This window comes from Netta rufina, assembly GCF_964035555.1.
Source record: "Netta rufina genome assembly, chromosome: 18".
Taxonomy (NCBI): Eukaryota; Metazoa; Chordata; class Aves; order Anseriformes; family Anatidae; genus Netta; species Netta rufina.
Window position 1 is genome coordinate 5,355,792 of NC_140142.1, and position 26,489 is coordinate 5,382,280.

A 26,489-nucleotide genomic window follows, 5' to 3' on the forward strand; every position below is an offset into this window, starting at 1 on the left:
TTGGATCAGCCCATGCCCTTGTGTTTGAAGGAACAGCTGGTGAGAGTGCAGAGGCAGCAGTGAAATCATGGGAACACCAGAGTGAGAGCAAGGTGGGGAAGAGAAGTGTCTGTCTGCAGCCTTCAGAAAAGTGTGGGACAGCATAGGAAAGTGTGCAGAGGAGAAGGCAGAGGGCTCTGACAAGAATGGAAGGCTTCAGCTGTACTGACAACTTTTTCCCCTTGGCCTTGGCTTAGGAGGAGATGTGTTATACTCATGGCATTGGGACCATGTATTCTCCTTTCAACCTTGTGCAAACACCGGGAGGTGTCATATCACTGCCCTTCACATGATATTGTGGGCATCACACTCTACCCCACAGACCCCAGGAAAAGTGAGACATGGGGATGCTGGGGGTGCAGGATCTCCCCTCCCAGTGGCTGGGGTCAGGCCTTCACCTTCTGATTCACCAAAATAAACAGAGATTTTCTCAGCACAGTGCCTTTGTCTCTCTGTAATCATGGCTTCCAGTTATCTGCCCTAACAATTCCCACAGGAGGCTTTGTGAGTAACCGAATAAAATAGCCAACAGAGTATTGAGTATTCTAATACTACAGAATAGTGTAGCCAACAGAGGTGAGACAGGTACTCTGATATAATAACAGCCATCAGAAAGCTGATCCCAGTTAGGTGACTGATATGGGGAGGTTAGGAGTAGCCTGGGCAGGAGAAATGTAAGATTTGGAGGAGGGAAGAGGAAGGGAAGAGGAGCTCGGAAGCTTACCTTTGTAGAGGTAAGAGGGTTCATGTAATGTTGATGCTGCTGTTAAAACTGACTTCAGTCTTGTAAAGCCTGTAAACAATAACAATAATCCCTCAACCTAAATGTTAGTCTAACATCCTGACAGGAATCCACTATTGTAAAGCAGAACTCAAAATACCACGTGAAGAAAAACTCAGCGCAGAGCCCCTGTCCCTTCCCTTTACTCTCTTGCTCACCCTGATCCCTGCCCTTAACACTACCATTAAATGCTCTATTTATCCCTAGACTTCTTGCCAGACCTAAACAAAACCCTAAACCATAATGCTTGCCCATACCCAGACCACAGACTTGACACCACAAACAGAACACCAAACCTTCCAACTAAAACTTTGTTTACTTTCTAAACCAGAAAGGTAAGCCGCAGTCCATAGAGGACAAGAGAGAGGTGAGCTCTGCCTCAGTACTTCATGGCCCAGCAGGAGGAATGTGACTGTGGCAGGGACTCTGAGGTCACTTCTGTCTCTGCACTTGATAGGGCAGCAGTAGGAACGTGTCACAGAAAGGGACTGTGAGGTCACTTGTGTCTGGAGGTGGCAGGTCACCCTTGACATAGACCTGGCATCTGCACTTTTGGGCTGACATCTGGCAGTGGCCCTGCTAGGCCAGCACAAGGCACCTGCTTGGCATGCTGACTGGGGGATCCCCTCTGCCTCCAGAGCCAGGAGGACCCAGGCAGAAAGAAGGCCCCCAGATGGGTTGTCCTGTCCCTTCTGCTTGAGTCCATGGCTGGGCAGCAGCAGGCCCCTGGGTTGGAAGCTGCTGCTGAGGTGACTTGTGTCTGCTTGGCTGAGAGGCCGCAAGGAGCCTGCTGGGTTGGGATGCCTACTTCAGGAGGGGTTTCCACCCTGATGGAGCTTTCTTTGGTAATATGAAAGAGCGGGAGAATAATTTGCCACAATGTGTGCCCAGGAAGTTTGGCACTGGTCACAAGGAGGAAGAAATGTCCAGGGGAACAGTTGGTCTTGCTGCTAGAGTCTGAAGCAAAGAAGGAGTTAGGTACCTCAGCCTTTACCTTATCTCTAGATCATCACCACACTTCCCCCACATATAATAAAGGATGATGATTCTCCATAATCCTCCTCTATTTAAACTATTTCTATAAACAGTTTCTTATTGTCTTTGACATAAATATACAGATTGAGCTCCAGCTGGGCTTTGGCCCTTCTAATTTTGACCTGAACAGCCCCATAACATTCAAGACACAGCTCCAGACAAACTGACAGCATGCATGAGAAGGAAGCACAGAAGAGGTGGAACCTGGCAGCCTTCCATATCCTGTGCTTCTGTTACTCTGTGCTGCAGTTCCATTCAACTGGTTATTCCTGAATTATCCAAATTTCCCTGCAACTCTTGCTGCTGCTGCTATCTGGTCAGAGATAGCACAATCACAGAAAAGTTGAACTGTCTTCCTGAAGACACAAAGAGCTGACAGAATGGAGCATCAGTGTGGGGAAACCTCAAGAAGCTGCAGGATTTTGCCTACAAAAGCTGCTTCACATTTACAAGAAGAGCCCTGTCCTGCATCAGAGGAAGAGTAACTCCATACATGAGGGCACACTGGGACCCTGCTGAGTGAGCAGTTCTCAAGAAGGAGGAGGGCCTGGGAACCACAAGGGATGCTATACGAGCATTGGTGCCTCCTCACCAGGAAGCAGGCCAGCTTCCTACAGAGCTGCCTTATGAGATATTTGTGTCCATGGCTATGGTTATTGTCTCTGCCACTAAAGCCTATGAGGAGACAGCTAATCACTAAAGCAACAGAGCCTAATTGCCTCCTCGACCAACCATGAAGCAGGCAGGGGTTGTACCGTTCTCCTGCACTTGGCCTTGCACATCCCCATCTCCTACTGCCCCACAAAGAGCCCTGAGCAAGTTGTGAAGGGAAAGGATCTCCCTTCCCAAGCGCTTGGGGTCAAGACCTGGCCCTTGTACTTGGTGAAACACATCAGTTTTCCTACACATCAGTTTCACCTTCACACTGCCTTTGTCTCCTTGTCCTCACTGCCTCCAGGGTTCTGCTCTAATGAGCTCCAAGGGAGGCTGTGTCAGTGCTGGCCCTCAGGGGGATGCTGCAGGAGACTTGCCTCTGACTTGGACTTCTGGAGAGCTGTCTTCAATTGTCTCTGAGTGCCTGAGGTTCGTGGGCTCATCAGCAAAGCCCCCAGAGGGGTGATTGCAGTGCCTTGGGCTGGTGCTGTGCTACTGTGCTGAGCCGGGCTCGTGGGACAGAGAGAGCTCGTGGCAAGAGGGCCGTGGTGCAGAGAGACAGCTGTGGCCAGGAGCAGCTCCTCTGCACAGCGCAGCAGGGCTGGGGGCTCTGCCTGCAGAGACAGAGTGCTGAAAGGCAGGCAGAAGTGGCAGGATGCACAGAGCTCACTGGGGGAGAACACTTCCCAGCCCTGAACCCGGTAAGTCTCTTGCTGGAGGGCAATGCAGCTTTTGGTCCTGGAGGAAGGAGAAGCCGGGTGTGCAGGAAGGGCTTCCCACGACTGTGGTGCAGAGCAGGGTCCCTGCACTCAGTCTGCCCGGGGAGACGAGGGGCTTGAGCAGAGGAAGGGCAGTGCAGGTGCTGCCTGCAAAGAGAAGGCACTTTCTGCACTCTCTGCCTGCCTCTTCCTGCTCTGATTGTGGAGCAGGCTCGATGTTAACAGAGTGGTTGGATTTGCACAGGAGACTGAGCTGCTACTGCCTTGAACTGAGACATAAACAGTTTAGTGACGAACCTGAGAATATCCCTTCTCTTCTCTCTGCTTACAGACTGCACCAGGGCTTTTCTGAGCTGTTCTTCAGGACCTGCAGACAAGGAGATGTGATTTTTCAGCACAATCATTGAGTGCATCCATCCCCCAGCTGAGTGCTGCAAGCAGCCAGCAGCTGGGCAGCAGGGGATGGACAGAGAAGCACCCCTGGATATGAACTGTGGATGAGGTTTTACCCCACAGCAACGACATTTCCCACTGCAGTGGAGCAGAGGTGGCTGCTGTGTACAGGACACTCAGCAAGCACAAAGCCGGGGTACAACCAGGGAGAGACACAAACGTCACCTTGAAAGGAAGATGATGTAAGGCTTTATTGAGAAAATAAATGAGTATTTTTCAGGGAAATTTCCCCTAACAGTCTGTATTTTTCCTTCTTTGCAGTGCCCTTGATGAAAGGCAGGACATTCCCAACAGAAGCTCAGTGAGCGAGTTCCTCCTGCTGGCATTCGCAGACACGCGCGAGCTGCAGCTCCTGCACTTTGCGCTCTTCCTGGGCATCTACCTGGCTGCCCTCCTGGGCAACGGCCTCATCCTCAGCGCCATAGCCTGCCACCACCGCCTCCACACCCCCATGTACTTCTTCCTCCTCAACCTCGCCCTCCTCGACCTGGGCTGCATCTCCACCACTCTGCCCAAAGCCATGGCCAATGCCCTCTGGGACACCAGGGCCATCTCCTATCAAGGCTGTGCTGCACAGGTCTTTCTCTTTGTATTTTTGATGTCATCGGAGTATTCCCTTCTCACCGTCATGGCCTACGACCGCCATGTTGCCATCTGCAAGCCCCTGCACTACGGGAGCCTCGTGGGCAGCAGAGCTTGTGCCCAGATGGCAGCAGCTGCCTGGGGCAGTGGCTTTCTCAATGCTGTCCTGCACACAGCCACTACATTTTCCCTGCCCCTCTGCCATGACAATGCTGTGGACCAGTTCTTCTGTGAAATCCCCCAGATCCTCAAGCTCTCCTGCTCAGATGCCTACCTCAGGGAAGTTGGGGCACTTGCATTTAATGTTTCTTTAGGCTTTGGTTGTTTTGTTTTCATTGTTTTCTCCTATGTGCAGATCTTCAGGGCTGTGCTGAGGATGCCCTCTGAGCAGGGCCGGCACAAAGCATTTTCCACGTGTCTCCCTCACCTGGCTGTGGTCTCCCTGATGGTTAGCACTGGCATGTTTAATGGCCTGGCACATCAGATCCACAAATGTATCAGGCTCTACTGGACACCGGTGCTCAGTGTACCTAATTCCATAAAGCTAGAAAGAGGTAGAACCCACCTGCATTTCTGGAGTGACAGGGTGTCGTGGTTCCGCTCGAGTGGGCAGCCGAGCTCCACCACAGCCGCTCTCTCACTCCCCCTCCTCAAAGAGGAATGGGGAGAAAATATGTGAAAAGGGCTCAAGGATTGAGATAAGGACGAGAAAATCACGCAATAATTATTGTAACGGGCAAAACAGACTCGGCATAAGGAGATAGTAAGATTTATTGCCTACAACTAACAAGCGAGAGAAGTGAGAAAACAAAGGAAAAAAAAAACAAAAGCACCTTCCCCCCCCATCCACCCTCTTCCACCTCCTCCCCCCGAGCGGCGCAAGGGAACGGGGAATGGGGGTTATGGTCAGTCTACAGCACTTCTTCTCTGCCGCTCCTTCTCGGTCACTCTCGTCCCCTGTGCTGTGGGGTCCCACCCACGGGATGCAGTCCTTGATGAACTGATCCGGCGTGGGCTTCCCACAGGCAGCAGCTCTTCCAGAACTGCTCCAGATATGGGTCCGTACCACGGGGTCCATCCCTCAGGAGAAAACTGCTCCAACCTGGCTCCCCTACGGGCAGCAGCTCCTGCCAGATCACCTGCTCCTGCGTGGGCTCCTCTCCACGGGCTACAGGTCCGGCCCGGAATCTGCTCCGGCAGGGGTCTTCCACAGGCGGCAGCCTCCGTCGGTGCAGGGCCACCTGCTCCACTGTGGTCTCCTCCACGGGCTGCAGCATGGAACCCTGCTCCACCGTGGTACTCCATGGGCTGCAGGGGGACATCCTGCTTCACCATGGTCCTCACCACAGGCCGCAGGGGACTTCTGCTCCGGCGCCTGGAGCACCTCTCCCCCTCCCTCTACACTGACCTTGGTGCAAGGCTGTTCTCTCGCTCCACTGACTCTCCCGGCTGCTGTGTGGCGCAGCGTTTTTTCCCTGTCTTAAATATGCTCTCACAGAGGCGCAAAACAACATCGCTTATTGGCTCGGATCTGGAAAACAATGGGGCCCTTCCCAAACATGGGGCAGCTTCTAGATCTTTCTCACAGAAACCACCCCTATGGCTCCCTGCTACCAAAACCTTGCCACGTAAACCCACTACACAGGGGGAACCCAACAGTTAACTGTACTGGAGGCTGAAGTGAGTCTAAATGAGAAGGAATGGCAAAAGCACCCCACTGGGACTGGCCCAGAGGCTATGTGCATCCTCGACATAGACTGCCTCAGGAGAGGGAATTTCAAAGTTTCAAGAGGGCACCACTGGTGGAGCTTTGGCAGAGCTGCCTTGGAGACAAAGGACATGAAACAGTTGTCTACCTTGCTTGGCCTTCCACAGAATCCTTCTGTTGGGGGTTTGCTGAGGGGTGAAGAACAGCAGGTGCCAATTGCTACCATGGTGGATCACCTGAGGCAGCGTCGCAGTAGCCAAGACTCCCTGATTGCCATCCATGAGCTGAGTCATCGACTGGAGAGCCAAGGTGTAGATGTAGAGCTTGGGAGCGTGCTTTAGTGATGTCCTTGTCAGCACTAAGGTAAAGTTGCCTGACCTGGGTTTCACGTTCCAGAGTAGTGTCAAGCAAAACACAATTCTTTTTGCCTTGTGCATCTACAGCACAGAAAGTAGGACTTTGCCCTACTCTATTGACTGGGCAGCTCTTTTCACTTTACTCAATTTATGTTTCCGTGGCTGGAAGGGGCAATTTCTCAAAAGAGGCCAATCTCATGGGTACAGCTACAGCCATTTGAAGACATATTTTCTTTAGTTTTCATCCTGAGTTTGCCACAGAAGACGCAAGCGAACCATGGATGTCCAGGTGTCTACTAAGATTTAGGCCGAATTTCTCAGATTCCAATGGTCATTTCAACTTTTATTTTATTTTATTTTATTTTATTTTATTTTATTTTATTTTATTTTATTTTATTTTATTTTATTTTATTTTATTTTATTTTATTTTATTTTATTTTATTTTATTTTATTTGTATTTATTCTATTTTTTTCCCAAGGAATCCCTGACTTGTCTTAGAAAGGGTTTCATGTGCTGAACTGTGCTGCAGTTACAGGGACAAAGACCACTGCTGGTAGTGGAGGTGTCAGACCTCCAGAATCTTCTTTTCCTCCTAATGCAAGTCTCCAAAGAAGTCCCCTTGGATCAGTAGCAATAGAAGAAAGATGCTCTAAACTGAAATGCAGCAAAATTCAGCCTTTGAAACAAGAAAATATTTTTATTAGTTGCTCTTTGAAATCTTCCTTAATTACATCTTGCAAGCTCTGCAATTAGCTGCACAAGGCTTGAAGGCTTCAAGAAAACTATGGAAGAGATCACAGAATCACAGAATCACAGAATCACAGAATTTCTAGGTTGGAAGAGACCTCAAGATCATCGAGTCCAAACTCTGACCTAACGCTAGCAGTCCCCACTAAACCATATCCCTAAGCTCTACATCTAAACGTCTTTTGAAGACTTCCAGGGATGGTGACTCCACCACTTCCCTGGGCAGCCTGTTCCAATGCCTCACAACCCTTTCAGTGAAGAAGTTCTTCCTAAGATCTAACCTAAAACTCCCCTGGTGCAACTTTAGTCCATTCCCCCTCGTCCTGTCACCAGGCACGTGGGAGAACAGACCAACCCCCACCTCGCTACAGCCTCCCTTGAGGTACCCATAGAGAGCGATAAGGTCGCCCCTGAGCCTCCTCTTCTCCAGGCTGAACAAGCCCAGCTTGTTCAAGCCCACAAGCTGATCAGATCCATGGCCCCTCACATTCATCTTTGTATGCCACGTGACTGCAGAGCAATCTCATGATTCCTACCCTTCCTTATGGGCCAAGCACCTTAAGTGCTTAAGAGTAGGGTTAGCAAAAGGGTTGGATGTGAAGAAGTTAATGCAAAGGAACCGTGACTTTGGGAGTTAGGCTTTCATGTATGAGATTAGGGACTAGGGCTCACCTTTCTGTGATAGAGATTAATCAAATGCATAGTGGAAGGGTTTGGTGTTTGGCTTGTAGTGTCAGGGCTGTGGTTAGGGTATGTACAAGTTCTCTGGTTTAGGATTTTGTTAAGGTCTGCAAAAAATCTTGGGCTAAATAGAGTGTGTTAATCATGGCATTAAGGGCAGGGATCAGGGTGAAGAAGAGAGTAAGGGTGATGTAATGGGGCTACGGAGTAGTTTTGGCTTCAAGAGGTCTTGTGGTCAAATATTAGAGCAGTGGATTCCTGTCAGGGTGTGGAGTAGCATTTAGCTTTATGGACTAACGTTACAGGTTAAAATAGGCAAGGGCCTCACATGACTGCTTTAAGTCTGCTTTATGGTAGGATCAACATTACCTGAACATTCTTACCCTGCAAAATCATTAGCTTCTGCTGTCCACGCTCCTTTGCCCTCGCACAAATCTCACATCTCTGTTGGCCAGGCTTCTCCTGACTTCCCCATATCAGTCATCTTCTTAGGGGAAGTTTGGAGAATCAGCATGGAGAAGGAGAGAAACGTCTGTAGGAGCACCCTGCACAATGTGCCCAGCAGTTTTGCAACACCACAGAAGCAGGCCTGAAGGATGAGTTTAGGCAAAAGCTGATACCTCTGACATGACAACACCTATTCAAGACCTCTTCCTCTATGGGGCCTACCAGGTACTTAGAAAGAGGGGATCTCACAAACTGTTTGCAGAGCAGGTGCATCTGTTGTCCTGTCATGGAGACCAGCAGATGTGAGCCTAAAGGCACAGATCCCAGCCAGGAGTCAAGGGTTGAGCTGTTGGCTACTTCAGAAAGAAGTCAACTCACAGCCACTTAACAGCCATTAGCTTCCTACTGGGCTGACAGCTTCTGAGGCGTCTCTGCCATCATAATACCAGACCTACAAAACACCCCCTTTTTGGGCCAGGACCTGCCCAGGTGGAAGTGATCTGGTTTTCATCCTTCAAGCCTGCTGGCCTCCCAGACTCTCTGACACTCAGAAGCCAGTTCCGTGTCAGTCCTGTGAGGTGCTAGGGCAGGAGGGACCTTGCAGGCAATGTTCCAGCCCCATGCCTGTTGGCAGTCTCTCAGCTCCTTGTGCACAGTGAAGAACTTGTTTGTATCCAGAAGCCATGAGCCTGAAGCTGGCCTAGAAGACACTCAGGGGAAGCACCCGCCCAGCACCAACCCTAGCCCCAGCCCCAGCCCCAGCTGGTGGTGCTGCTCTGCAAAGCGAGGGGGCTGTGGTGCCCGGGGCACAGGGGCACTCTGCAGGGCTGTGCTGGGCAGGCTGGGAGGCAGACCCAGCTCATGGGATCACTGCCATTGCCCCAGGGCTGCAAGGAATCACTCGCCAGGTTCCTTTGGTGAGGTTTTTGTGTGTTCTGGGGCTGCAGAGCTCTGCTCTGCCTGCTCACAGCAGACTGAGCACTTGAGCTCTGCTCAGTCCACCTCGGAGGGGATCCCCCCTTAGAAGGGAAGTGCTGCAGTGGAGGCCAGCTGTGCCACTGCCATGCCCACTGCCTGTCCCTGCCTGCAGTCCCAGCACAGCCCCACAGCAGCACTGGCACCAAGATCCATTATCAGCCGGGCCTGACCCCACCAGCAGCACTCAGCAGGAGAAGCACGTGCTTTGCTGGAGGCACCACTGAGTACAGAACTGCCTCCACAAGGTCAAGGGATGGGGAGGAGATGGAGGGGGGCTTCAGGTAGGCAACCATGACAGGCCTGAGGGAGTCGGACACCATGGCCAGGTGAGGGAGGCACGTGGAAAAGGCTTTTTGCCAGCCCTGCTATAGAGACAAGAGGACTGTCACCTAGATCCACAAGGTCTAATCCAAATACACTGCTCCTACCCGTGGCAGCTGGGCTCTTGGCCCTGAGCCCCTCCTAGATGTTGGGGCTGCTCCCGCAGCTCGACAGAAGATGGGAAGAGAAGGAAACTGAGACCAATGAATTTCTGCTGAGTTCTTTATTGTCTTTCTCTACCAAGAAAGCCCGGTTCTGTATGTACAATAGATGATGTGGTTAAACCTTACTAAAGATGTAACATGCAGAATGGTAAGAATGAGATTATTAAAGACAAAATGAAATATTGTTAAAATACTAACAGAGATTAGTAACAGAGATTAGTAAAAAAATGTTGTGTCATTTTCCCAAATACACTTTGATTTCTCTTGGGATTCTTATTAATGACAATGTTATGATAACACTAGTAACGATAAAAATGATATGATACAATGTGAATCAAAATATTTGCATATTATTAAGAATACATCTTCTGAACACATCATGGATGCCTAAGAAGAATGTATGGAATCAGTTTCCTCACTGCATTCTTGAGCTCCTGGTTCCTCATGCTGTAGATGAGAGGGTTCAGTGCTGGAGGCACCACCGAGTACAGAAGTGCAACGACCAGGTCCAGGGACGGCGAGGAAATGGAGGGGGGCTTCAGGTAGGCAAATATGGCAGTGCTGACAAACAGGGAGATGACAGCCAGGTGAGGGAGGCACGTGGAAAAGGCTTTGTGCCTGCCCTGCTCAGAGGGCATCCTCAGCACTGCCCTGAAGATCTGCACATAGGACACCACAATGAAAACAAAACAACCAAAGCATAAAGAAACACTAAACACAAGTGCCCCGACTTCCCTGAGGCAGGCATCTGAGCAGGAGAGCTTGAGGATCTGGCGGATTTCACAGAAGAACTGGTCCACAGCATTGCCTTGGCAGAGGGGCAGGGAAACTGTAGTGGCTGTATGCAGGACAGCATCAAGAAAGCCACTGCCCCAGGCAGCTGCTGCCATCTGGGCACAAGCTCTGCTGCCCACGAGGCTCCCGTAGTGCAGAGGCTTGCAGATGGCAACGTAGCGGTCGTAGGCCATGACAGTGAGAAGGGAATACTCTGAGCCAAACAAGAAGAATAAAAAGAAGACTTGAGCAATACACCCTTGATAGGAGATGGCCCTTGTGTCCAACAGAGAATTGGCCATGGCTTTGGGCAGAGTGGTGGAGATGCAGCCCACATCGAGAAGGGCAAGGTTGAGGAGGAAGAAGTACATGGGGGTGTGCAGGCAGTGGTGGCAGGCTACGGCGCTGAGGATGAGGCCGTTGCCCAGGAGGGCAGCCAGGTAGATGCCCAGGAAGAGTGCGAAGTGCAGGAGCTTCAGCTCACGCGTGTCTGCAAATGCCAGCAGGAGGAACTCACTCACGGAGCTGATGTTGGGCATTTGCTGTCCATACACATGCTTTCCTGGTAAAGAGCAAAATGCAGAAGAATGTTAAAACAGAGTTCTCTGAGGAAAACCTATTGTGTCTCTTAAAGCACCCTGTAACCTGAGCCTCTCTCTTTGCACAAAAATCTTTTGGCATCTCTCCTGCTTGAGCTCCGGCTGGTGCTGGCTGAGAGTGGCACTGGGAGCAGGGGCTGCTGTAGGCTGCAGAGGAGTCCTCTCTGCTATACAGCAGGAAGGAAACAGGAACATGGGGGAAGCTCAAGTTCAGTTCACTGGTCAGATCAATGAGCTTTTCAATGTTATTTCAAACAACTCATCTGAATGCAGAGTTACACAGGTCACTGCCCACAAGTCATGTTCTAATCTACCCTGTATTTCCTATCTTTGAGCCACAGGACCATCCAACTCAGGTGTTTCCTTGAGAAGAAACTGTAGAGAACTGAGAGCAGAGAAGCCCCAGTCCAAGTGCAGCTGGACAGAAACCTCACCTGAGGTGAAGTTCTCACACAGACAGAGCTTGGGAGCATCTCTTTGAGCTCTACCTTCTCTTCTACCCCTGCCTGCCCCACAGCCCATGGGCTGCAGGGGGAGAGGAGGCCAGGGAGGGGCTGCTCCAGGGGAAGGCGTCTGCACTGCAGGGCATGGCCATGAGGTGCCCGAATCCCCCCTGCCACGGCGTTTCTGCCAACAGCTCCTTCTGGCCGCCTGCCCCTCTCTCTGCTGCCTGCAGCTGTCCCTGCCGGGAGCTGCTGCTCTGCGCCCACCTCTTCTTTCCCCCTGCCCGTGCTCACAGACCCCATCTCACTCGGCTGTGCTCAGCGCTGCCCTGCAGCACCCTGCCACCAACAGGGCCCTGCCAAGGGGCACCTCCATGGCTGCAGGAGCTACGGGGCAGCTGACAGAGAGCCCGGCATGGCCAGCCAGGGCAGGGTGTTCTGGGCTGACCAGGGGCACCTGCCTTAGGGCACTCCAAGGGGCTTCTGCCAGACTATCTCACCTCACACTGCAACCCAGCAGGACTCTCAAAGCCTACTGCATTGCCCACTGCCCTCCCAGAAACAAGACCCAGCAGGAGGAGACCCTTCCAGGACCTGCAGCTGCATGGCCCTGCAGCCAGACACTTTACCTTGTCAAGGGCTGTGCACATATCTCCTGTAGGCAGCTCTCAGCATCCTCCCAATGCCAACTGCCTCCAAGCCCTCTCTCCTTCTCTCCTCTCTGTGTGCCAGCTGCGGTCAGAGCCCCCAGCCCTGCTACGCTGTGCAGAGGAGCTGCTCCTGGGCACAGCTGTCTCTCTGGAAGAGGATCACTTTTGAAATGAGTTTTATCTGTCACAGGAGCCCAGCCCAGCTCAGCACCAGAGGCCTAGATCAAGGTACTGCAATCACCCCTCTGGGGGCTTTGCTGATGAGCCCACGAACCTCAGGCACTCAGAGACAATTGAAGACAGCTCTCCAGAAGTCCAAGTCAGAGGCAAGTTTCCTGCAGTGTTCTCCTGAGGGCCAGCACTGACACAGCCTCCCTTGGAGCTCGTTAGAGCAGAACCCTGGAGGCAGTGAGGACAAGGAGACAAAGGCAATGTGAAGGTGACACTGATGTGTAGGAAACCTGGATGTGTGTCAGCAAGCACAAGGGCCAGGCCTTGACTCCCTACTCAAGGAAGGGAGATCCTTTCCATTCACACCTTGCTCAGTGCTCTTTGTGGGGCAGTAGGAGATGGGGATGTGCATGGCCAAGTGCAGGAGAATGGTACGACCCCTGCCTGGTTCATGGGTGTGTGTGAGGAGGCAATGAGGCCCTGGTGCTTTAACGATCAGCTGTCTCCTCATAGGCCTCAGTGGCAGAGACAACAGCCATAGCCATGGACAGAAAGAGCTGAGTCCTGATGGGACTTACAGCCTTGCCACAGCCATTGCTTCTCTCCTCACCAGGCTGTCTGAGGGACTCCAGGACTTCCAAATCTTCCACTGCCAGATGCAGACCCTTCTGTGGGTAGTGTCACGTTCGATCTGAGCTGAGTCTGATAACTCAGATCTTCTTGGTGTTCCTGATCCTCAGAAGGGAGCTCTGTAGGAAGCTGGCCTGGTTCCTGCTGAGCAGGCACCACTGCTCGTATGGCATCCCTCGTGGTGCCCAGGCCCTTCTCCTCCTGGACACTGCTCACTCTGCAGGGTCCCAGTCTGCCTGCATGTATGGGATTCCTCTTCCTCTGGTGCAGGACTGGGTTCTTCTCCTTTTAAATGTCACGAGGTTTGTGTAGGCAAATCCCGCAGTTTCTCAAGGTTCCCCTGCACAGAAGCTCCATTCTATCAGCTGTTAATGTCTGCAGGCAGACGGCTCACCGTGATTGTGCTGTTTCTCACAAGATAACAGTAGCAGGATTTGCAGGACAGTTTGGATAATAGAGCAGGAACTAGTTGAATGGAATTACAGCACAGAATCAGTGAAGGGTGGGGGATAGAAGGCTGCCAGATTCCACTTTTTCTGTTCTTCATTCTCATGCATGCTGTCAGTTTGTCTGGAGCTGTGCCCTGAATGTTACGGGGCTGTGCAGGTGCAAATTAGAAGGGCCAAATGCTAGCTGGAGTTCCATCTCTATATTACTGTCAAATACAATAAAAACTGCTTATTAAAAACTGTCCCTCAAAGTGTCATGTTGTGGTGCCAGAGGTCACCGTCTGATCAGTGATGGTGAACAGAGATGGAGGTCTCCAGACTTCAAGAAAATAGGGCAATGTGTGGGACAGCATAGGAAAAGCTACAGAGGAGAAGGCAGAGGGTGCTGGTATAAAGGGAAGGCCCAATAGCCATCAAGGTTTTTCCCCTTGGCAGTAGCTTAGTAGGAGATATGTTATAGTCATTGCAATGAGGCCTCATTGATTTCTTGCAACCCTGTACAGCAGCTCAGAGGTGTCATACCAGTGTTCTTCTCATGGCATCACACTGCCCACCACATCCCACAGACCCCAGCAAGAGCCTTGAGCCGGACGTGGGGGTCCAGGATCTCCCCTCCCAGTGGCTGGGGTCAGGCCTTGGAACTTTTACTTCACCAAAACCAACCAAGACATTTCTAAGCGCAGTGCTTTGCCTGTCTGTAACCATGGTCTCCAATTATCTGCCCTAACAAGGCCCTGGGGAGGCTTCATTACTAACAGCCCTTAGTGGGGCCCATTAATACTCCAATTCACTTCAGCTTTTCCTCCTGACTTTACTTTCTTTAGCAATTGCATCGTTCTCTTCTCAGTACCTGAGCTTCATAGACTGAGCACCACAATCCACCATGGAACTCATTAAAATGCAGAAATTCCTAACATCTCCTCCATAGTTTTCTTCAAGCCTTCACGCCTTGTGCAGTTAACTGCAGAGCTTGCATGACATAGTTAAGGGAAAAGATTTCACAAAGCACATAATAAATATATTTTCTTGTTTCAAAGGCTGAATGTTGTTGCATTTCAGTTTGGAGCATCATTCTCCTATTGCTATTCATCCAGGGTGACTTCTTTGGAGACCTCAATCAGGAGGAAAAGCAGAGTCTGGAGGTCTGACACCTCTACTGCCAGCAGTGGTCTTTGTCTCTGTAACTGTAGCCCAGCCCAGCACATGAAACCCTTTCTAAAACAAGTCACATGTTTTTTTTGGGGGGGATAAAATAAAATAAAATAAAATAAAATAAAATAAAATAAAATAAAATAAAATAAAATAAAATAAAATAAAATTGAAATGACCATTGAAGCCAGAGAAATTCAGATTAAATATTAGTAAGTACCTGGTCACCCATGGTCTCTCTTGGGTCTTCTGTAGAAAACTCAGGATGAAAAGTAAAGACATTTACTTTTTTTACCCTACTCTATTGTCCAGTCAATAGAGTAGGGCAGTCCTACTTCCTGTGCTGTAGATGCAGAAGGCAAAAAGAATTGCATTGTGCCTTACACTACCCAAATACGTGTAACCTAGCACAAATCTTACAAGGAGCAGCTGAGGGAGCTGGGATTGTTCATCCTGGAGAAGAGGAGGATCAGAGATGACCTTTTTGCTCTCTACAGCTACCTCAAAGGAGGCTGTAGAGAGGTGGGGGTTGGTCTGTTCTCCCACATGCCCAGTGACCGGATGAGGGGGAATGGGCTAAAGTCATGCCAGTAGCTATGAACAGCCTATGTAGCTATCATGTAGCTATGAACATGCCAGTAGCTATCAACAGCCGTAGCTATGGACACAAAGACCTGAGTCCTGTTGGGACTTTCAGCATTGCCATAGCCCTTACCCTTCTCCAAACCATGCTGTCTAAGGGACTCCCTGACCTGCACCTCTTTACTGGCTAGTTGTAGGCACTTGTCTGTGTGGTGTCACACCAGGTCTCAGCTGAGTCTGATAACTCAGATCTTCTTGGTGGCCATGTTCCTCGTAAGGCAGCTCTGTAGGAAGCTGGCCTGGTTCCTGGTGAGCAGGCACCACTGCTTGTATGGCATCCCTCGTGGTGCCCAGGCCCTCCTCCTCCGGGGCGCTGCTCACTCTGCAGGGTCCCAGTCTGCCCAGATGTGTGGGGTTACTCTTCATCAGAGCAGGACAGGGCTCTTCTTCTTGTAAATGGCACGATGTTCCTTTAGACAAATCTTGCAATTTCTCAAGGTTCCCATGGACTGACGCTCCATTCTGTCAGGCGTTAATGTCTGCAGGCAGACAGTTCTAATTCCATGTGATTGTGCTATCTCTGACAAGACAGCAGCATCAGGACTTTCAGGAAAGTTTGGATAATACAGGAGTAACCAGCTGAATGGAACTGCAGCACAGAGTCACAGATGTGTACGCAATGGAAGGCTGCCAGATTCTACTTTTTCTGTTCTTCATTCTCATGCATGCTGTCAGTTTGTCTGGAGCTGTGCCCTGAATGTTACGGGGCTGTGCAGGTGCAAATTAGAAGGGCCAAATGCTAGCTGGAGCTCCATCTCTATATTACTGTCAAAGACAATAAAAACTGCTTATATAAATACTTCAAATAAAGGAAGATAAGGGAGAATCAACATCCATTATTGGATGTGGGGGGAAACCTGGTAACAAGAAAGGAGGTAAAGGCTGAGGCTCTTAACGCCTTCTTTGCCTCTGACTCTAGCAGCAAGACCAGTTGTTTCCCTGGACATTTCTTCCTCCTCATGGCCGGTGCCAACAGTCCAGGGTGCACTTTGTGGCATTTTTTTTCTCTCCTGCTCTTTCCTACTACCACAGAAAGCTCCTTCAGGGTGGAAACCACTCCTGAAGTAGGCATCCCAACCCGTCAGCCTTCTTGCATCCAGTCAGCCAACCAGACACAAGTCACCTCAGCAGCGGCTTCCAAGCCAGGGGCCTGCTGCTGGCCTTGCAGCATCTTGGCTACACACAGCCAAGCCTTGTGCCTCCTGCTGCCCAGTCATGGACTCAAGCAGAAGGGACAGGACAACCCATGAGGGGGCCTTCTTTCTGCCTGGGTCGTCCTGGGTCTGGAGGCAGAGGGGATCCCCCAGTCAGCATGCCAAGCAGGTGCCTTCTGCTGGCCTAGCAGGGCCACTGCCAGATGTCAGCCCAAAAGTGCAGATCCCAGGAAGAAGTCAAGGCTGACCTGCCACCTTCAGAGAGAAATGACCTCACAGTCCCTTTCCGTGACAGGTTCCTGCTGCTGCCCTATCAAGTGCAGAGACAGCAGTGATCTCACAGTCACTGCCACAGTCACATTCCTCGTGTTGGGGCAGGAGATGCTGAGGCAGAGCTGAGCTCCTCAGAGCATTCCCACCCATCTCCTCCTTGTGGCTCACAAGCTGATCAGATCCATTGCCCCTCACATCCATCTTTGAATGCCATGTGGCTGTAGAGCAGCCTCACAGTTCCTGCCTTGCCCCTAGGGAAAAAGAACCTAAATTTAAAGGTTAGGAAAAGGGTTAAAGATGAGGAGATTAATGCACTGGAAGACAGGCTTTGGATGTTTGTTGTTCATTTATGGCATTAGGAAGTACAGCAAACTTTTTTGGGTTAGAGATTAAGCAAATTTTTAGTAGGAGGGTTTGGTGTTCTGCTTGGGGTGTCAGGTCTGTGGTTAGGGTATGTGCAAGCTCTTTGGTTTAACATTTTGTTTAGATCTGCAAGAATACTAGAGTTAATTAGAGCATTTTAATGCTAGTGTTAAGGGCAGGGATCAGGCTGAGCAAGAGCCTAAAGATAATGGAAAAGGGGTTTGGACTAAAATTTTGGAAGCATGACTGACCTCATAATACCATACCTACAGAACACCCCCTTTTGGGGCCAGGACCTGCCCACCTACAAGTAATCTGGCTGTGATCCTTGCAGCATTGATGATGGGCTCCCAGCCTCTCTGAGGAGCCAGTTCCGTGCCAGTCCTGTAAGGTACTGTGCCTGTTGGTGGTCTCTCAGATCGTTGCTCTAAGCGAAGATCACGCTCACATCCAGAAGCCCTGTGCATGAAGCTGGCCTGGAAAACACTTGGGGAAGCACCTCCCAGCCCCAGCCCCAGCCCCAGCCTCAGCTGGTGGTGCTGCTCTGTAGGGCAAGGGGGCCAGGGTTCCCGGGGCATGGGGCACTCTGCAGGGCAGTGCTGGGCAAGCTGGGAAGCAGGCCCAGCTCATGGGGTCACTGCCATTGCCCCAGGGCTGCAAGGAATCACTTGCCAGGCTCCTTTGCTGGGGCTGCTGCATGCCCTGGGGTTGCAGAGCTCTCCTCTGCCTGCTCACACCAGATTGAGCACTTGAGCTCTGGTCAGTCCACGTAGGACAGGCTCACGCTCTGCAGGCTCCATTCACTGCTGTCTCCTGGGCTCACGCTGGCCTGACAGAGGAGGCCAGTGAGTGATTTTTTGGAGCCGTGGGGCAATGGCAGTGACATTTCTATGTTTCTCACAAACTTCACACAATTGTTTCTCCTAGCCCTCCCCACTGCCCAGCACTGTCTCTCGGGTGGCACTCGGTGACCCTTCAGAAGGGCCTTTGGGCTTCCTCAATTGTCCTGGTGCTTATTAGCACCTTCCTGGCCGCCTTCCAAAGCTTCTTATCCATTGTGGGGACACTGATTCTGGCTGGGACAGAGTTCTTCTGTAGTGCAGCCCCTGTGGTGCTGTGTTTTTGATATGTGACCAAAGCAGTGTTGGTCACCCACGGCTGTAGTCGCTGTTCCTGTGCAGTGTTTGCACAGCATCAAGGCCTTCTCTGCTTCTCACTCTGCCCCACCATCGAGTCAGCTTCCACTAGACAAGGTTGCTCAAAGCCCCATCCAACCTAGCCTTGAATACTTCCAGGGATAGGGCATCCACGGCTTCCCTGGGCAGCCTGTTCCACTGCCTTACCACCCTCTAAGTCAAGAACTTCTTTCTAATAGCTAATCTAAATCTACTCTCTTTCAGTTTAAAACCATTACCGCTCGTCCTATCATGACACTGATGAAGAGTCCCTCCCCAGCTTTCCTGTAGGCCCCCTATTGGTACTGGAAGGGCTCTTTAAGGTCTCCCCAGAGCCTTCTCTTGTCCAGGCTGAACAAAACCATCTTCCTCAGCATGTTCCTAGGAAAAGGGCTGCAGCCCATTGATCGTCCTCATGGCCCTCCTCTGGACTCCTTCTAATAGATACACATCCTTATTGGGGCCCCAGAGCTGAACACAGTACTTGAGTTGTGGCCTCACAAGACCCCCTAACAGATCAACATTCACTCCAAACTTGGTGTCGTCCGCAAACTTACTGAGGGTGCACTCGATCCCCTCATCCACATCATTGATGGAGATATTGAAGAGACCTGGCCGCAGTACTGGGCTCTGGGGGACACTAAGGACAGGCCTCCATCTGCATTTATTTGCATTTACCATGACTCTTTGGGCCAGTTTTTAACCCCACAAAGCGTACACCCGTCCAAGCCTTGATCAGCCAGTTTCTCTGGAGAATGTTGTGGGAAAAGATCGAAAAGCCTTACTGCGGTCTAGTTAGACCACATCCACAGCCTTTCCCTCATCCACTGCGAGCATCACCTTGTCACACCTTGAGATCTGATTTGCCAAGCGGGACCTGCCTTTGAGAAACCCATGCTGACTGGGCCTGATCACCTGGTTGTTCTGGAAGCGTTGTGTGATGGAATTCAAGATAATCTGCTCCAAGAGCTTCCCCAGGACCGAGTTCAGACTGACAGGCTTGTAGTTCCACGATCCTCCTTCCAGCCATTTTGTAGGTGAGCATCACAGTTGCTAGTCACCAGTTGACTGATAGCCAGGAGTGCCGATAAATGATGGAAGGCAGCTTGGTTGAGCACTTCTGTTAGCTCCCTCAGCACCCTCGGATATATCTCATCTTGCTCCATAGACTTGTGAACACCCTCCATGAGGGATGCCGTACGAGCAGTGGTGCCTGCTCACCAGGAACCAGGCCAGCTTCCTACAGAGCTGCCTTACGAGGGGCCTGGCCACCAAGAAAATCTGAGTTATCCGACTCAGCTCAGATGTGATGTGACACCACATGGACAAGTGTCTACAAATAGCCAATAAAGAGGTACAGGTCTGGGAATCTCTAGGCAATCCTGGTTTGGAGAGGATTAAGGGCTATGACAAGGCTGAAAGTCCCAGCAGGACTCAGGTCTTTGTGTCCATGGCTATGGTTGTTGTCTCTGTCACTGAGCCCTATGAGGAGACAGCTTATCATTAAAGCACCAGGGCCTCAATGCCTTCTCGCCTGCACCCATGAAACAGGCAGGGGTTGTACCATTCTCCTGTACTTGGCCATGTACATCCCCATCTCCTACTGCCCCACAAAGAGCACTGAGCAAGGTGTGAAGGTGTGAACGGAAAGGATCTCCCTTCTCACAGGTTCAGGGTCAAGGCCTGGCCCTTTTTTTTGGTGACACACATCCAGTTTTCCTACTCATCAGTGTCACCTTCACATTGCCTTTGCCTCCTTGTCCTCACTGCCTCCAGGGTTCTGCTCTAAGGAGCTCCAAGGGAGGCTGTGTCAGTGCTGGCCCTCAGGGAGACACTGCAGGAAACTTGCCTCTGACTTGGACTTCTGGAGAGCTGTCTTCAATTGTCTCCGAGTGCCTGAGGTTCGTGGGCTCATCAGCAAAGCCCCCAGAGGGGTGATTGCAGTGCCTTGGGCTGGTGCTGTGCTGCTGAGCTGGGCCAGGCTCTTGGGCCCAAGGGCAGCTCCTGGCAGACAATGCAGAGGGACAGCTGTGGCCAGGAGCAGCTCCTCTGCACAGCGCAGCAGGGCTGGGGGCTCTGACCGCAGCTGGCACGCAGAGAGGAGAGAAGGAGAGAGGGCTTGGAGGCACTGAGGAGCGCAACAACAGAGGGCAGCGTGTGGCAGGACACATCTGCAGGCTCTTGACACCGTGAGGCTCTGGCAGCAGGGCCATGCAGGTGGGGTTTCCAGAGGGGTCTTCTACAGCTGGCACATCCGATGGCTGATAGCATCTGTCACGATGTGTCTTATTTTACCTGTAATGTGGCACAGAAGATGTTTTAGAGAATGGTATTTTTGAGGGGGCATTTTAATAGGAAGACTGAGTCTTGGTTTATCTGAAATGGAAGACTTGTTTGGATTCTGTGCTTTCAGATTCTTGGTGTGGAGGAGAGGCAGGGTTCATGACAATGAATTGTCTGGATTTTACAGGAGACTGAGACTCCAAGAGTATTGCAGGGAGAGATCAATATGGCAGCAATTAACGTGATCAAATCCCTTCAGGCACCTCAGCCTAAAGACTGAAACAACAACGTTTGTTGTCTCCTCAGGGCTTATCAGGTCTTTAGGAGCTGCAAACCCTGTGATGTCCTTTATTCAGGAAGCACACAGCTTCTCAGATGGGGTCTGTGAGCAAGGACATGGCAGATACATGGGGACAGAGATCCTGTTTCCAGCAGGGACATAGGAAGGCAGTAGAGATATGAGCAGGGCAGGTGGTGAGAGGGAGCTGCTGTCAGAAATGCTTTGTTAGGGAGTGCTCGGGCACCTCCCTGTGATCCCCTGCAGGGTAGGTGTCTTCCCTGGGACACCCCCTGCTCTCCTCTCCCTCCAGCACAGCCTCTGCCCTCAAGCCCCAGGTGTCCCCTGCAGGAGCTGCCTTGTCTGCAGGCAGAGCTGCAGCACAGGAGGGTCTGCTGAGTGTCCGTCTGTCCCTCCCTGGCCTTGCCTCCCCTGGCAGCAGCACGCTGGCATTCCTCCTGGCTTCTCCAGCTGGCCGTGCTGCTGCTGGTCTTGTTCCCAGGCTGGCTGGGGATGGGGGTTTCACATTCACATGGGGAGAGCCCTCGGTGTGCTTGGGGGAAGGGGAATATGGGGACAAGGTGAGGCGTCTAGAGATGGGCACTTTGAGCCTGGATTCCTCTGCTCTCAGCAGTGTCTTTGTTCTTTTCAATCAAACGTGAGTAGAACTTTCCTACAGCTTTCATGGGGCAGCTGAGACTGTACTTGATGGACAGACTGGCTGTCCTCCCCGAAGAACACTGTGCACTAAAGTGACAGTCGCTTTTTCTCTGATAATGATCTACAAGGATTCCCTTTGAGTCCGGCAGAAATAACCAGGATCTGTGGCTTAGAAACACTCCTCAGGAGTTGTGGGACAGCGGAAAGAAAAAACTCAAAATACAAAAATTTAAAATAAAATTTAAAAAAAAGCATGCACAACTCTGCTCTGCAGATTGGTGAACTGGGAGCAACACTGTGAAAAACTCTCTGAGATCAGGAGGGAAGAGAAACTGACATTTCCCCATGTTCCTCTTCACCTCTTGCTGTAGGACAGGACTGACTCCTGCATTGCCCACAGTAGAGCCCCCTGTTCCAACAGACACCGTCAGGCAGAATTAATCAGGATGCATGAAAGGGATCTGCCAAATGTCTGCCAGAAAGTGCACAATATAGGCAATGATTTTAAATGAGAAATTGAATTTGTTTCCCTCTGATAAATTTATTGTACTTTATTACTCTCATCCTCTACTTTATTCAGGACCATATCCCGAAAAAAGCAGATGTCCAACAGAAGCACCATCACTGAGTTCCTGCTGCTGGCATTCGCAGACACGCGCGAGCTGCAGCTCCTGCACTTCGCGCTCTTCCTGGGCATCTACCTGGCTGCCCTCCTGAGCAATGGCCTCATCCTCAGCGCCGTAGCCTGCAACCACCGCCTCCACACCCCCATGTACTTCTTCCTCCTCAACCTCGCCCTCCTCGACCTGGGCTACATCTCCACCACTCTGCCCAAAACCATGTCCCTCTGGGACACCAGGGCCATCTCCTATCAAGGCTGTGCTGCACAGGTCTTTTTCTTTCTCTTCTGCATATCAGCAGAATATTATAACCTTACTATCATGGCCTACGACCGCTATGTTGCCATCTGCAAGCCCCTGCACTACGGGAGCCTCCTGGGCAGCAGAGCTTGTGCCCAGATGGCAGCAGCTGCCTGGGGCAGTGGCTTTCTCAATGCTGTCCTGCACACGGCCAACACATTTTCCCTGCCCCTCTGCCAAGACAATGCTGTGGACCAATTCTTCTGTGAAGTCCCCCACATCCTCAAGCTTTCCTGCTCAGATTCCTATCTCAGAGAAGTTGGGGCAGTTCTGTTTAGCATTTTTTTATCATTTGGTTGTTTTGTTTTCATTGTTTTCTCCTATGTGCAGATCTTCAGGGCAGTGATGAGGATGCCCTCTGAGCAGGGCAAGCACAAGGCCTTTTCCACGTGCCTCCCTCACCTGGCTGTGGTCTCCCTCTTTGTCAGCACTGGCATATTTTCCTACCTGAAGCCCCCCTCCATTTCCTCGCCATCCCTGGACCTGGTGGTGGCATTTCTGTACTCGGTGGTGCCTCCAGCCCTGAACCCCCTCATCTACAGCATGAGGAACCAGGAGCTCAAGGATGCAGTGAGGAAACTGTTTCCATACATGCTTCTTAAGCATCCATGATGTGTTCAGAAGATGTATTCTTAATACTGTGCAAATATTTTGATTCATACTATATCATATCATTTTTATTGTTACTACTGTTATCATGACATTATCATTCATAATAATACTAAAATAAATAAAAGGGTATTTGGAAAAATGACACAACATTTTTTAAATTATTTTTCTCTGTAAAAATTTTAACAATATTTCATTTTGTTTTTAATAATCTCATACCTAGCATTCTGAATGTTACATCTTGTGTTAGGTTTGACCACATGGTCTAATGCATATACAGAAGCAGGCTTCCTTGATAGTTGTCGTGGTTTAACCCGGCCGGCAGCTAAACACCACGCAGCCGTTCGCTCACCCTCCCCCCTCCCTCTCTGGGACGGGGGAGAGAAATGGAAAGTGAAGCTCGTGAGTTGAGATAAAGACAGTTTAATAAGACAGGAAAATAATAGTAACAAAATAATAATAATAATAATAATAATAATAATGATACAATGGTGATAATAGGAAAGTAATAATAATGTGCACAAACAAGTGATGCACAATGCAATTGCTCACCACCCGCTGACCGATGCCCAGCCTAACCCCGAGCAGTCCGGCCCCCTCCCCCCGGCTAGCCACCCCTATCTATTGTTTAGCATGACGTCAGATGCTATGGAATACCCCTTTGGCTAGTTTGGGTCAGCTGTCCTGGGTCTGTCCCCTCCCAGTTCTTACTGCACCCCCAGCCTGCCTGTTGGCAGGACAGAGCAAAAGGCTGAGATGTCCTTGGCTTGGTATAAGCACTGCTCTGCAACAATGAAAACATCGGCGTGTTATCAGCACTCTTCTCATCCTAAGCCAAAACACAGCATTCCACCAGCTACTAGGAAGAAAATTAATTCTGTTCTAACTGAAACCAGGACAGTAGTTAAAGACAAGAAAGAACTCAGTGGAAATTCATTGGTCTCAGTATCCTTCTCTTCCATCTCCTCTGGAGCTGGGGGAGCAGCTCCAGCATCCGGGAGTGGCTCAGGGCCAAGAGCCCAGCTGGCACAGGTAGGAGCAGTGTATTTGGATTAGACCTTGTGGATCTAGGTGACAGTCCTGTTGTCTCTATATCAGAGCTCTGGCACAAAGCCTTTTCCACGTGCCTCCCTCACCTGGCCATGGTGTCCACCTCCCTCAGGCCTGTCATGGTTTCCTACCTGAAGCCCCCCTCCAATTCCTCCCCATCCCTGGACCTGGTGCTGGCATTTCTGTACTCAGTGGTACCTTCAGCACTGAACCCCCTCATCTACAGCATGAGAAACAAGAACTTAAAGTATGGAGTGAGGAGACTGCTCCTATACATGCTTCTTAAACATCAATAATGGGTTTATAATATATAGTCATAATCATGTGAAATTACTGTGATTCATGTCAGTTCACTTTTATCATTATTTCAGTAATGTTATCCTTAGCATCCTGCCTGTTAATTAATTTATTTACTTTGACCAAATCATCTAATCTACCCATAGGACTAGTTTTCCAGTGTAAATAAAGACAATAAAGAAGCCATCAGAAATTCACTGATCTCAGTATCCGTATCTTCCCATCTTCTCTGGAGCTGGTGGAGCAGCTCCAGCACACAGGAGGGGCTCAGGGCCAAGAGCCCAGCTGCCACATGCAGGAGCAGCCCCGGTGGCCCTTTGGGGCTGCCCCTCACTGCCCGCTGGGCTCTGCCTCTCTGCTGCCTTCAGGTCGGGGCTGCTGCTTCCCTGGAGCCATGGCCATGGTCAACAGCAGAACGTGGTCTTGTAAGGAGTGGAACCTGAGCATGAAATAAATGGTATGGAATAAGGGGTGGATAGATATCCTAGTTTCAGTTAGGACAGAGGTAATTTTCTTTCTAGTAGCTGGTAGGGTGCTATGTTTTGGCTTAGGATGAGAAGAGTGCTGGTAAGACGCTGATGTTTAATTGTTGCAGAGCAGTGCTTATACTAAGACAAGGATGTTTCAGCTTCTCACTCTGTCTTGCCAACGGGCAGGTTGGGGGTGCAGCAGGAGCTGGGAGGGGACAGACGCAGGACAGCTGACCCAAACTGGCCAAAGGGGTATTCCATACCTTCTGACGTCATCCTAACAATATATAGGGGTGGGTAGCCATGGGGAGGAGGGCTGGACTGCTCGGGGTTAGGCTGGGCATCGGTCAGCGGGTGGTGAGCAATTGCATTGTGCATCACTTGTTTGTACATATTATTAGTAGTAGTACTATTATCACCATTATTGTTATTATTGTAATTGTTATTATTATTTTCCTGTCTTAATAAACTGTCTTTATCTCAACTCACAGGCTTCACTTTCCTGTTTCTCTCCCCCATCCCAGAGAGGGAGGGGGGAGGATGAGTGAATGATTGTGTGGTGTTTAGCTGCGGTTGGATTAAACCACAACACCTGGACATGAGAATTTTGATCTTTGGGGGTGGTAAGAGGAGCATGGGCAGCAGAAAATAATGATTTCATAGAGGGAAGAAGCATCATGTAATGCAGATTGTGCGGTAACACTGACTTGTACAGTCATATATGGCCCTAACACTATTTTAACCGGTAGTTTTAATCCCTAAATCTAAATGCTCCTCTAACACTCTGACAGGAATCCACTTCTGTAATGCTTGAACACAAAGTATCCCTTGAAGCAAAGCTCAGCCTATAGCCCATTTCCCTTACCTTTACTCTCTTGCTCACCCTAATCCCTTCCCTTAACATTAGTATTAAAATGCTCTATTTAAGCCTCGGCTTATAGGCAGACATAAAAATGAACTAAACCACAGAGCCTGCCCATCCTCTAAACACAGAAGAACACCAAACCTTCCCATTAAACCTTTGTTTACTCTCTAACCCAGAAAGGTGAGCCCCAGTCAAGTGGGAACTAGAAAGTAGTCAGCTCTGCCTCAGGATCTCTTGCCCCAGCAGGAGGAATGTCACTGTGAGGTCACTGCTATCTCTGCACTTGATAGGGCAGCAGCAGGAACGTGTCACGGAAAGGGACTGGGAGGTCACTTGTGTCTGGAGGTGGCAGGTCACCCTTGACTTCTCCCTGGGAGCTGCACTTTTGGGCTGACAGCTGGCAGTGGCCCTGCTAGGCCAGTGGAAGGCACCTGCTTGGCATGCTGACTGGGGGATCCCCTCTGCCTCCAGAGCCAGGACGACCCAGGCAGAAAGAAGGCCCCATATGGGTTGTCCTGTCCCTTCTGCTCGAGTCCATGAGTGGGCAGCAGCAGGCACAAGGCTTGGCTGTGTCTAGCCAAGAAGCTGCAAGGCCAGCAGCAGGCCCCTGGCTTGGAAGATGCTGGTGAGGTGACTTGTGTCTGGTTGGCTGAGAGGCCGCAAGGAGCCTGTTTTGTTGGGATGCCTACTTCAGGAGTGGTTTCCACCTTGATGGAGCTGTCAGTGGTGAGTGAGCAGTGCCCAGGAGGAGGAGGGCCTCGGAACCACGAGGGATGCCATATGAGCAGTGGTGCCTGCTCAGCAGCAGCTAGGCCAGCTTCCTACAGAGCTGCCTTACGAGGAGCATGGCCACCAAGATCTGAGTTATCAGACTCCGCAGAGATCCCGTGTGGCACTACACAGAAGAGGGTCTGCAGCCA

The 26,489-nt window shown here is 50.7% G+C and overlaps 2 protein-coding genes across 2 annotated transcripts in view; one reads left to right on the forward strand and one right to left on the reverse strand.

The window, feature by feature from the left end:
* Nucleotides 1–10,043: 10,043 nt before the first annotated feature.
* The window catches only part of LOC311216348 (olfactory receptor 14J1-like), a gene marked incomplete at both ends in the record, with an annotated part of 60,813 nt that continues 44,367 nt past the window's right edge, over nt 10,044–26,489 (reverse strand). The window contains one exon of the mRNA XM_084297893.1: nt 10,044–10,744. Within this exon, the coding sequence (XP_084154019.1) occupies nt 10,044–10,744 (701 nt within the window). The remainder of the gene's footprint in view (nt 10,745–26,489) is intronic.
* Nucleotides 21,961–22,890, forward strand: LOC311216614 (olfactory receptor 14C36-like; the record flags this gene model as incomplete). Its single annotated transcript, XM_084298146.1, has 1 exon — nt 21,961–22,890. The coding sequence occupies one exon, from the start codon at nt 21,961–21,963 to the stop codon at nt 22,888–22,890; it is 930 nt and encodes a 309-aa protein (XP_084154272.1).